This window comes from Hylaeus volcanicus, chromosome 6, assembly GCF_026283585.1.
Source record: "Hylaeus volcanicus isolate JK05 chromosome 6, UHH_iyHylVolc1.0_haploid, whole genome shotgun sequence".
Lineage (NCBI taxonomy): Eukaryota > Metazoa > Arthropoda > Insecta > Hymenoptera > Colletidae > Hylaeus > Hylaeus volcanicus.
Genome location: NC_071981.1, coordinates 13271270 through 13283305, shown reverse-complemented (window position 1 = coordinate 13283305; position 12036 = coordinate 13271270). Strand labels below are relative to the sequence as shown.

The 12036-nt window shown below is 27.0% G+C and overlaps 2 protein-coding genes across 2 annotated transcripts; one reads left to right on the top strand and one right to left on the bottom strand.

Annotated features, from left to right (window-relative positions):
- Positions 1-310: 310 nt before the first annotated feature.
- LOC128879006 (TATA box-binding protein-like 1) lies at positions 311-9408 on the bottom strand. Its single transcript, XM_054127767.1, has 5 exons — positions 9063-9408; positions 7769-8062; positions 6554-6804; positions 6295-6389; positions 311-6191 (listed from the first exon to the last, which is right to left on the bottom strand). The coding sequence occupies exons 2-5, from the start codon at positions 8051-8053 to the stop codon at positions 5953-5955; spliced, it is 870 nt and encodes a 289-aa protein (XP_053983742.1). The 5' UTR covers positions 8054-8062; positions 9063-9408; the 3' UTR covers positions 311-5952.
- A 237-nt stretch (positions 9409-9645) lies between these two features.
- Positions 9646-11374, top strand: LOC128879003 (protein phosphatase 1 regulatory subunit 7). Its single transcript, XM_054127763.1, has 5 exons — positions 9646-10090; positions 10178-10266; positions 10346-10542; positions 10622-11093; positions 11177-11374. Exons 1-5 carry the CDS (start codon positions 10078-10080, stop codon positions 11348-11350), a joined length of 945 nt encoding a protein of 314 aa, XP_053983738.1. The 5' UTR covers positions 9646-10077; the 3' UTR covers positions 11351-11374.
- The last annotated feature ends 662 nt before the right edge of the window (positions 11375-12036 follow it).

Here is a 12036-nt window from a genome sequence, read left to right as displayed (position 1 = left end):
CATTAAGAACTATTTTCACTACAAACTTAGGCGTTTTACCACCGATAGCGCCACTGGCATTAAAATTGGCGGCTATTTTAAACTGCTTTAAATGATTGAAAAAAGTAAACCAAAAAAAGTTCAGACGCAGTTTGAAAACGATTTCTTAAAACGACAATGATATTCTTTACTAGATATGAAACTTAAATATAAATACACATAATGTTAAAAATATCGTTAATATACAATTAATTCATCAATTTTCTTTCCTGATAAAAATTGCTTTTGTAAACTCTATTACTTGAAATAGAACCATATATAAAATGAAGAAAATTGTTTAAAAATTTTATTTTCTCTGATTTACATACAAATTTCCATTTACAGCTTCATTTAACAGTCTTTAATACATATTTACCTAACGAAAAGTTACATATAAATTATTATGAATGCCTTGGGCTTATACCTTACAAACTATGTACTTTTTTTTACATATTTTTCAGTTCATCTTAATAACGTCATGCATTAGTATTTTAATTTGTTGGACACATTGCAGTAGATTGTAAGTGACCAAATTGCTTTCTCGTGTTCATTTATATCCCTTAAAAATAGTGATTCGATACTATAATATAGTGTACGTTTTTTTTTCAATATAGTAAGTGTGAACATCTCTGGAATTTAAATTTTATAATGTTCCATCAAAAGTACATAAATACACATTGCGTTTAGAAGAGCCACACTATTAATGCAATATTTTCTAAATACTAAGCATATCTTATAATTACTGTACTTCAAAATAATATAGCTGCAAAACATTTCATATATAAATAATATATTGTTATTACTACTAGTAGTATATCAAAGGAATAATGGTAAATGAAATACTTATAAATAAAATAATACAATGTGTTCTGAAAATTGTACAAAACAAAATTTGTAAGTGAGCTACAGTTTGCTAAGAAGTTGTCTTTCACACAGCATACACGTTTGACTTGTGTATTTTATAATTTAATTACATATATAATTCAACAATTCAGTAAAACTGTGAATCAAATGAATGAGTACATTATCTTCCAGATACGCAATTATGATGAATGAAATTTATAAAACTAATGTAACAGGATCTCCTGCAAATATTGTAAACAATGCATTATCATTATTTAATTGATATAATACCACATTAGTATATTTTTCTACATTTTTTTTTCATTTACTACAAATTGATGCAACTATGCAATGGTATCTATTATTATATTAATAAGAAACGACTTGTTATTGAAAAAGCCTTTAGGTGCACATTATTAATATTAGGAAATTAATACTTTTATTAACAATTCATCTTTTGTTTGTCAAGCCAATCATAACATATAATTTGTCTCTAATTTCAGTAAGTCGTTTGTGTTTACAAAAGTTTGCATCTGATTGTAACATTTGTAACACCTAAGGATTTTTCATATTACATTGCAGACTATGCTTTTGTACAGATGTAAGAGTATGCCTAATTACCTTATATACATAAGAATGTGGCTACCAATGAAGTGTTACGCTAGAAAATCATACTTTATTTGATGTTGATCATTCATTTATAGATATTGTGGCTATAGAGTACATAGAAGAATTGACAGAGAATGTTCACCTCTACCAAAGCTTCAAATGAATTTAATTTTATGCGTTGCATACAAGTCTAATTTTAATCTTGAAGAAATCTAAATTACACATTTTCATGAATAACTTTACAACCATTGTACTGGATAGTGTTGTAAAATTTAATCAATCTTGAGCAATGTATTCATGTTATCTATACTATTTTAAATTGTAACATGCTTTTATAAACTGTCTTTGGTGTACGCAAGTTTTCAGACTAGAAAGTAATAGTATTAAAAAGCCTGGAATGTGAAATTCTATTTAGAGACATGAAATTTAATGAATTTGATAAAAATGTACATTATTTTGTTAACAATCCAAAACATTTTTGTTTCTTTGTTGTAGTATAGTCAATTATAGTATATTTCTTATAGCAATTCATTCAAAGTAGATAGCACGCGCGCAACACAAAATTGATTTTATTAATTAAAAATAATTGCAAGCATGTATAAAGAAACATTAAAAATACACGTAAAGATCAGTAGAAATAGAAACATTTGTAGTATTATTATTTAATGCTTATGTTGCACCTATTACCTCAGATATAAGGACTAACATTTATTCATAAAGACAACGGGATACGTTATAGATTGTTGTTAAAAAGAAATCCATCTTATAGTCGTATGATGTTATATTAATAAACTGTAATGGTAGTATTTTATTGTCATGAGTTCGAATTGAAACTAATAAGTTCATCTCAATTAGATTATAGAAAAAAAAAAATGTATTAAATAGATAGCATTAGTCATAATCTATGATTGACAGTCATACAAACATAATAAACAACGTTTTATTTCAAACTTAGTCTAAATTATGTATAATACTACTAAGATCACTGCAGTTCCATGTTGACACTAAGTTGAATTTGAATACAAATTTATCGATAGTTCTTCCTCAGACTATCAATATGTAACATTTGAATAAAATATGCCCTACACAATTAATATGTTAATAATGTGCAGTATTACAAGAAACCATAGTATACTTATTAGTATAGCGATTTTCGTTTTTAGTATTAATAGTTACATTCGAGGCAAGTAGTAAAACTGGCAGTCATGATAAAAGGAAAACGTGTAAAGAAATATATATAGAAATATTTGTGTTTTTTCGAAAGATACTAAAGAAGATACATTTCATTCGAAGGTTTTTATCTGAAAATGATATGATTTCTAATCGTGGTTATATTAGCCTTTATTCCATATATAAGATAAATATTTCTGTACTTCATGCATACAATCGTACATTGATAGTACTTAAAAAAATAATTCATACCATTGTAAATTATTATCACAATGTTTAGTTTTCGTGACATAGTAACTTAATAAAGAAAAATATAAAGATTTTTTTTTTTTTTGAAAGCACAAAGTCTTGTGGAATCTTGTTTTAAATAATTTTATTAATTGTAATGCCAAATTTCCAAAATGGAATATGCCGAAAACCATTGTATCCTCTAGTAAAAATCGTTTAACTATAAAACAAATATGTTTTCTTAAATTACTTTTTCTAATAAAGTTTACATTAAAAAATGTATTTCTTGTGGTCTTTTAAATAAACAGAAAAAAATATACTTTTATACTTTGTACTATTATAAATGTAATTAAATATAGTGTCATGTAATCATATTAAGCATACTCACTTTTAATAAGTGCAACTCATACTCCAAAATTCAATTCTGTTTAATCAAATCGTAATTGTAACTTTTAAATATATTTGTAAGCAATGAAAGAATCCAGATCATTTAACTTGCCAAGTTCAAAAATATATTTGACAGTACCTAAAGTGTAGATATAATATAAAGGGCAATAAAATAACGTTAATGCATAATAAAGAAGAATCCATAATAATTTTAAATAATAGGGCCAAATAATTTGTTATTTTATTCGTGTGATTTTCTGCAAAACTTGAAACTAATAACATTCCATTTTAAATTTTTATCTGTATAAAATAATTACAAAGAATATTATATTTTATATGTCGTCCTGTTGTAAACTCTATTAAAAGAATGATTACGAGTAAATCAAGGTTAATAAAACCCAGTAATATTATAAATGATTACACAGTGATTCTGACATTATTCCAATCTTTAAAGTAACATAATTTTCATGTTTACGATTACATTCAATGTATATAATACCTGAACAATATAAAATTAATTAAAGCATTCTGTTACTCAATGTCACGTTCTTAATCAAGCTCAAGTCTTTTCAATTTCGGTATTGAATACGCGAAGGGCAGTGACTATAGCTTCTTTATAAAAAACTTGTTTAGCATATACAGTAAATCATATGAAATTATGAAAATTTAACTAAGCTTAGCGTACGAATAGTATTTTGTATGGCACGAGGTACAGATTAATCTTTATTATATGATATCAAGAAGTATTGCCAATATTTCTTCACACACGCATACTTGTGATACGTCAGGGACCATAAATAGTGTATATGAGTAGTAACAATTACAAAGTACGCATTTTGTTTAGTAATCTTTAAGAAGTATACAACTAATTGCATACCAGTGCATCTGGTGAACTTGTTTTATTTACAAGTATGTCTTATGTAAGTCCATACTACTGTACTTAAATAATTAAAAAATAGTCGAAGAACGTTTCTTTCTTACATTATGCCGTTTGTATCAAATTTTCCTTCTTTTTTGTATATACTCGCAATCTTTATTATCGAACAAAACTTAAAAATAGCCATGTCAGTCAAGCTTCTCGTGTTTAAGACATATTAAATTTTAATCACTGAATACTTTGATAATTCAGTAACAGCAGAAAACGTATATTATAGTATTTATTGTTCCTCGAACTATGATGTATAACGGTGACGAAAATGACATGATTCAAATGCACTTATCGTCATGAGGATACTGCAAGTGACAAATAAATAATTAGATCTTATATGTAAATGAGTAATATAGGAAATGGTAAGTAATATGTTATTGTAATCTATTGTATTCTTTATATTTATGTCGCAACTCCCAGAAAATAAAATGAAATATATTGTCTAATCAAAATTTGTGAGTCATTTTCAAGTTCTTTTTTTGAATAACCAAAAAGAGAGATTGAATCGACAAGTTATACTGAACTAGAATTTGTTTTTAAAACTGGTCTATAAATACAATGACACATAATAAACCCAAATTCTAGAAAACAGTAATTAGACCTGCGAAATTTTCGCTTAATTAATTAATAATTAAATTTGATATTAATTTTATATATTTTCTATCGTACTTCCTAAAACCAGCCCACAATCGCCTGAATAAAAATATTTAATAATACAAAAAGGTATGTATCATTATATGAAAAGAACATAAAGTATGAAACTATGTTTTTTTAGAAAACAAAACTTCTCCTATTCTTAAATTATTTAAGATTAATTTCTTTAATTCATTCAATCGAAGATAGGCTGTTGTTAGCACAATGGTTTTAAATGTATTCCATGGAGTTGCAAGTAATTTTAGAATTAATGTATCGAATTGTGTATGACTTTTCTGTATTTATATAGAAACTTAAAAAAAAAAATTATTGTAAAATATTTTCATATTCATTGAAACGTGTCATTGCAATAAAAAAAGCTAATTATTATAATGAACAAAATTTGCAGCTTCTTAGATGTCACTTTGATCACTTTGCCTCAAATTTTGAACATCCATCTTTGGCACAGTATGTTAATTAAGCAAAAATTAGATTACATCTATGAGTAGAAAGAAGTAGAACAGAGAACAGTAAAATATACATGCGTTTGATTACCGCCACAATACTTCAGTACATAATCAGTTGATTATAGATAATTAAAAACTTAAGAAGCATGTATTATTTCGTTACCTAAATGTAGAGGAGTATACTTACAAACAAGCCTTTCTTAGAACCGTTTCTAATCACTTAAATGTACTGAATTTTCTCAAAAACAAAAACAAAAAAAACCTGATAAATTTTAAATGAACATTGAAAAATTGTTCACTAAAACAAAACGATTATGTGTACAACATTGTTTTTATGTTCAATACTTATATGTACATAGATGCATACATAGATGTATATACGTGTATGCATCTATGTACATATGTATATTATTGATGAAAGTAAATTATGACAATATTGTTTGATGCTGGAATTCAGTTTGATTTGTTATTAATGTAACCATAATTAAAACACGCATACGTGCATATTTGTCTCTGGCACTCACACATTGTCTTTTCACTACTAGAAAACGAATGCTTCACTTCACTCTTTATGATAACACTTTTGTACACAGAGCAGTGCATATCTATTTTTCAAAGAACAAGATATAACAGTTTCACAATTAACAGAAGAGTAGCAAAGTAAACAGATCAGTCCCAACTGGCATCACTCTCACCCCCTTCACCTTCATCTTCTTCATCAGAAAACATGGCTTCGTATACATAATCTGAGTCATTTAGGAACTCTTCATTGTTTCTTTTACTTATCCCCAATCTACGCTTTTTTGTTGTCAAGGCAAGTTCATCTTCTGCTGTTCTCTCTTTTCGAAACTCATAGACTAGTGGATAAATGTATTCAATTGCTGCTTGGACAGCAGCAACATTAGGAGCTGCAACATCAATTACATTTTATTAGATATGATAAAATCGTGTTCTTTTATAGTTTATATTTTAATAAAACTATACATATTTGAATTGACTAGCAATACAAACCAGTTACAGTAACACTGCCTGTAGAAAATATCTTCAATGTGGCTTTTGGTTCTTTTAACTTGTATGTAACACCAGGATGTAATTCTGGCTCGTAACTATGCATAATAAACATTGTTAATAATTTTTGTCAAATCTAAGCAAACAGTTGTAGAAAAGTATAAAGGAATCCCTTTATAGTAATTTTATTAAGTTATATACTTTAGTTATATACTTATATATATATTCGTATGTACATATAGATGCAGTTAAACATACTTACTCTGCATTTTCTTTGTGATAGACAGAAAATGACGTTATCTTGATGGCGAATGGCATACAACATGTACCTAATACATTGACCACTCTATAATTATTAAATCGCACTTTGAATCCGAGTTTCTGAAGTGAACGAGCAAATCGGCGAGCTGCGATCTTTGCTTGAACTTCACTAGTTGCACCAGTACATGTTACTTTACCAGAAGACCATATAGAAGCAGTAGTATAAGGTCTCCTCAATTTCATTGTTATCATCTACAACATGTGTACATGTACGAAAAACATCCATAACTACCATTTTATGCTGTTCGTTGAAACCAAATTACTTTACCCAATTTAAAAGTAAAGTAACATTTTATGTTATAACATCTTGTCATAACATGTCATAACATCTTTTTATATCTTTATACATCACGAAGATCAGAATGACATTGAAAAAACACATGGTCATCTTTATAACAAAAAAATGGATCTATTGATTTTAAAAATTAAATTGCAATTGTTATTGATCGGAAAATATGCTATTCTTTGATATTTTTATTTTGATGTCTATATTTGATTATCGCATAGTACATGATTTAAAAAGTGGGAACAGAATCAAAAACAACTGTATTTATTTCTTAAAAAATAATTATAATTTCTTATTGGTAATTATAAAGAATAAAAAATTCTATATGAGAAGTATTTAAATTATTTATATCAAGGAATATCACTCTGTTTTTCCTTTACTTATTGTCTTCTTCTCTTCTTTGTTACTATATGTATATTATATTAGCATTAAAAAATATTGGCCACTTAAAGTTACTTTTCCACGTATAAATTATACAAAGTATAATTTTCACCAGTTTTTGATGCCATGCTTCCCTATCCAAGGAGCATAGAACATATACCTGCAAATTTCTACTCTATATCTTTCAAATCAATTGTGGGATAATGCAAACGGATGAGAGATAGAAGATAAAATTAGCTAAATAGTTTGGTAACCAACAACCAATATTTTCCATTTCCAAGTATAATATTTCCTACTGATAACTTAAATATCTTACGAATTTAGGCACCATAATTTTGAATTTTTCATACAAAAACTTTGAACTTCCAATTAAAAATACATCAAATATAAATCAGTATAACATACAGATATATTTAGGATCAATACATCACTAAACATGTTACACAAATATAATTTGTTACAAGAAAACAAGATTGCTTTGAAACGTACCCCATTCTCCCTCCTATATTCCACATTAGATCCATTAAGCGCAATTTCTCGTAAATTTAAGTGACACCTAACGCTGAAGCTGCAAACTACGTTATTAATAACAATATCCAGCTCGCGAGGCTCCTGTTCAGGAGGGTCCACATAAGATTGGATTTGCCCATCGAACAGTCTTTCATCTTTCTCTTCTTTACATATGCCCGTATTGTTTAAATTATTTACATCCTCTACATGATTTATTGTGTTTGTTAAAGGTTTCATGCCATTCTTTTGAATAGCAGTTGCCATAATATATACCTGAAATAAATAATGATAGCACTAAAGATATTGTTTTCTATCATCTTTACATAATATTACATAGGAAAGTTAAATTTGCATTAGAAACTGATATTAAGTACAATGTAATATGGACTCATTTGATTTATAAATTAAATATAATTCTTGAATATAAAAGTTCTATATTTTGACCAAGGTTTTTGCCTTGTCAGTATTTACATATTTTAGATAACAACAATTTATCTTGTATAACATTTTATTGCTGCCCAAATTTTTAACTTAAGCGTTACATTAATATTAATAAAAATAGTTTGTCAGTTCTAGAAAACTATTAATTTTTAAACCATGACAATTTAATGTTAAATGATGCATGGTAAATAATAGTTTCATGTTCTATATTTATAATTGGCAATTTTTAGTTAATAATAACATATTCCGTGTTTGCATATAGATCCATTTAAAAGTGAAAGGTGTACAGAAAGTAATAACTAAATGAAAACAATAATCCTAATACAAAATGATAATTCGTATGATAGAAACTGAAATAATTCGAATAACAATAAAAAAAATACATTATAAATTGTAGTGGTATTTTATACGAAATCGCACATCGCGGAAATGTTATTAATATTATCTGAACATCAATTTTGTTCGTCGGATACAGTGCCCATAGATCAAACGATAGTATTTATTTAGACAAGTAACGAACCTCTATGGTACATTAAACTATAATTTCCTTTAAAATAGTTTTCCAAGCTACTGCATCGCAGAAGGACGCAAACATTTACGAGATATCGTAATTTTCAAAGGCACATCTATATAGAATGATGATTGTAAGAAAACAATTTTTATACACGTTGAAATAAGTTTGAAATATTCTCCCTAATCAGAATATAGATGACAGCAGTAAAACATGAAAAGCACGATCGCTGTATCGTACGAACGCTAAATGCCAAAGATATTAAATGAGAAGAATAAAATTTCGATTAGCAAGGGTAAAAAGAAGAGGAACTGTACTCACGTGTGACTATGATGAATGCTTCAGTTACTTTTTAATTAATGATAACTTCTTTGTTGACAAGTATCAGGAGAACGCAAAGTTAGCTCAATAACCATTGCCATTGTTTTCAGCCATCTTCACTAGACTGGCTACTAATCCGAGTCACGGACGCGACAATGATACATAAACGGGAATACTCATAGATGAAATACGTACGCGAAATTTTTGAATTTTTTTCTTTTTAATTTTCTCGATCACGCGTCTTACGTACATTTTCTCTTATTATAACTCTCATTAATATCAAATTTAATGATTTTACATTGTTATAACTCCTTTATTTGTAAATATAAAAATAAAATTACTAATGAAATATTACTTAGAATTCCCCTAGCTCATTTCTTTAGATTACATATATTTAGGTTCTAATGTTTGTTGATCTCGTTTTTCTCAACAAATTAATCCTAGAAATTTATTCTCTTTCTATAATGATGTTGTTTAAAACAATTTTCACCTAAAATTGATGATAATAACAATAATGACCTTACATAGTCAAATCGATAATACGAAATTTATACTTCATGACAATTCTTACTGAACGAATATTATACAAAATTCTTATCGTACGATAAGAACTTTTTATATTAATATTGTTATTAACATAAAATTGTTTACTTTTTGCGGAAAGCGACAAAATATAAACAAACTTTCCATAGTATCCTAAAGTTTCTAGATGGAAAAACTTGGGAAAGATTTTACGTGGACTACCCTTTATCGTAAAACTAAAGTTGCATGGAGTATATAACTTATTGTTAATTGATATTACGAAATATAATTATTCACATATATGCAGGACATTGTAAAACTTACCGCAGTGCGAAGTTTAGATAATTGGAAACTGTTTGTACCACTAGTGCAGTGGTTTCTACTAGATTTTACATTCTATTTGTAAGAGTCAATAAAATCAAAATTTTGTATAGTCTTTAGTTGGAACCTTTAATTAGATTTTCAGAATCATTGTTAATCGCATTGAGTAATAATGGCACACAATGGTACAATCATTATTTATTGTAATGTATAATGGAAATGTCGGAAATGTATAGCTGCATCTATTTTCCAAATAATTTTTGCTGTTTTAGAAAATAATAAACACGAAGGTTCGATTGACGTCGAGGAGAAAAACGAAAATGATGAAAACGAAGATTTGATCATAGATCCTGATAGTGAAGTTTGTCTTAGTTTTAATTCTTTTAATACTAATTGTCTTTTGTTTCCCATGTTTATACTTAATTTTATTTATATTTTAGGAGCTAGATTTCCATCATTCAAGAATAACGAAATTAGAAAACTTAGAACCATTGAGGAAAATACGTAAATTATGTTTTACATGGAACTTGATCAAGAAAATTGAGAATCTTGATACCCTTACAACTTTGGTTGAATTAGAATTAAGGGATAATCAGATTGTTACCATAGAAAATTTAAATGCCCTTGTAAATTTGGAGTATGTAGTTATACAGTAATTGTCATTTTGTACTTTTTTAATATAAATGAAATTTAATACAGAACAATTACATTTTCAGAGTTTTAGATATATCTTTTAATCGTATTAAAAAGATAGAAGGATTAGAAAATTTAATGAATCTGCAAAAGTTGATCCTGTCGTCGAATAAAATTCAGTGCATTGAAAATATATCGCATCTGAAGAATCTTACAACTCTCGAGTTAGGTGACAATAAAATACGAGAGATCGTCAATCTTGAAGGTCTTGAGAATCTAACATATCTGTTCCTTGGTAAAAATAAAATTACAAAGATTGAAAACTTAGGATGTTTACAAAATCTCCAGTTATTAAGTTTACAAAGTAATCGCATTACAAAAATAGAAAATTTAGAAGAATTACAGAAACTGGATCAGTTGTATCTATCTGAAAATGGGATAATGAGCATAGAAGGGCTAACAAACTGTCCAAGACTAACTACACTGGATTTGGCTAACAACAAAATCAAAAAAATTCAAAATATTGATCATCTTGAGGATTTAGAAGACTTTTGGGTAAGAATAATATCCTATTTTGCTTTTTAAAGTTTCATTGTAATTTTATGTCAATACATTATCGTGTTTAATATCTGTTATAGATAAATAATAACATGATTGAAGATTGGGGAACTATAGAAAATTTAACAGCCAATAAAAAATTACAAACTGTTTACTTAGAACATAATCCTGTTGCCACAGATCTAAATTATAGAACAAAAATAAAATTGTTGTTGCCATGGCTTGTTCGATTAGATGCAACACTTTGCAGATGAATTATACAATACTCCAAATTAGATCATCTTGTAATGATAATTATTTAAACCGTGTCTATTGACTTTGTCATTTACCTCTTAGTATTATTTGAAAAGATTATTTTCAACAAAAAGGTAACATCAGAAAATATACTTCAGCTTTATTAACAAAAGGTATGACATAATTAGTTTTCCTTATGCAAGAAGTGCATTTCTCCTATTTGCATTTTACATTTCATTAATAGCCTTGTCAATATTATTAATTCATTAAAGTTACTTACTACTTTCAATGATTAAGAAATACATTTGAGAAAGATTATATCAATCCTTAAGAATAATTATTTCAATATTTTGTTACAAACTCTAAATTTGTAAAGAAAAGATCATACAATTTAATGTATTTGCATAATTATAGATTCTACTATTTTTTCAACTTATTTTCCTGCAGCAAATTGCTTTAAGAATTTTAAGGTTATAAATATATTTTTGTTCTTTCAAGTAACTATAAATGTAAAAATTTAAGAAATATCCAACAAGTTTTACAATTTAACTAACAAAAATATAAAAATTAAAACAATATTAGATTCCTATTTTTGCCTTAAATGAAACGCTATAAGACTCTTCATATGATAATACGTTAATAATTAAATAATGCTTGTGCAAAGACATTCATATACTTTTGACTAAAATATTTTAGTTTCTATATG

Bases quoted from the DNA above. Each gene is read 5' to 3' on its own strand.
- LOC128879006 (XM_054127767.1), bottom strand. From the start codon at position 8,053: ATGGCAACTGCTATTCAAAAGAATGGCATGAAACCTTTAACAAACACA. The intron at 6,805-7,768 runs GTACGTTTCAAA...CACATGTTGTAG, and splicing joins AATATAGGAGGGAGAATGGG to ATGATAACAATGAAATTGAG. The intron at 6,390-6,553 runs GTAAGTATGTTT...TATTATGCATAG, and splicing joins TATCACAAAGAAAATGCAGA to TTACGAGCCAGAATTACATC.
- LOC128879003 (XM_054127763.1), top strand. The intron at 10,267-10,345 runs GTTTGTCTTAGT...TTTATATTTTAG, and splicing joins TCATAGATCCTGATAGTGAA to GAGCTAGATTTCCATCATTC. The intron at 11,094-11,176 runs GTAAGAATAATA...TATCTGTTATAG, and splicing joins AGGATTTAGAAGACTTTTGG to ATAAATAATAACATGATTGA.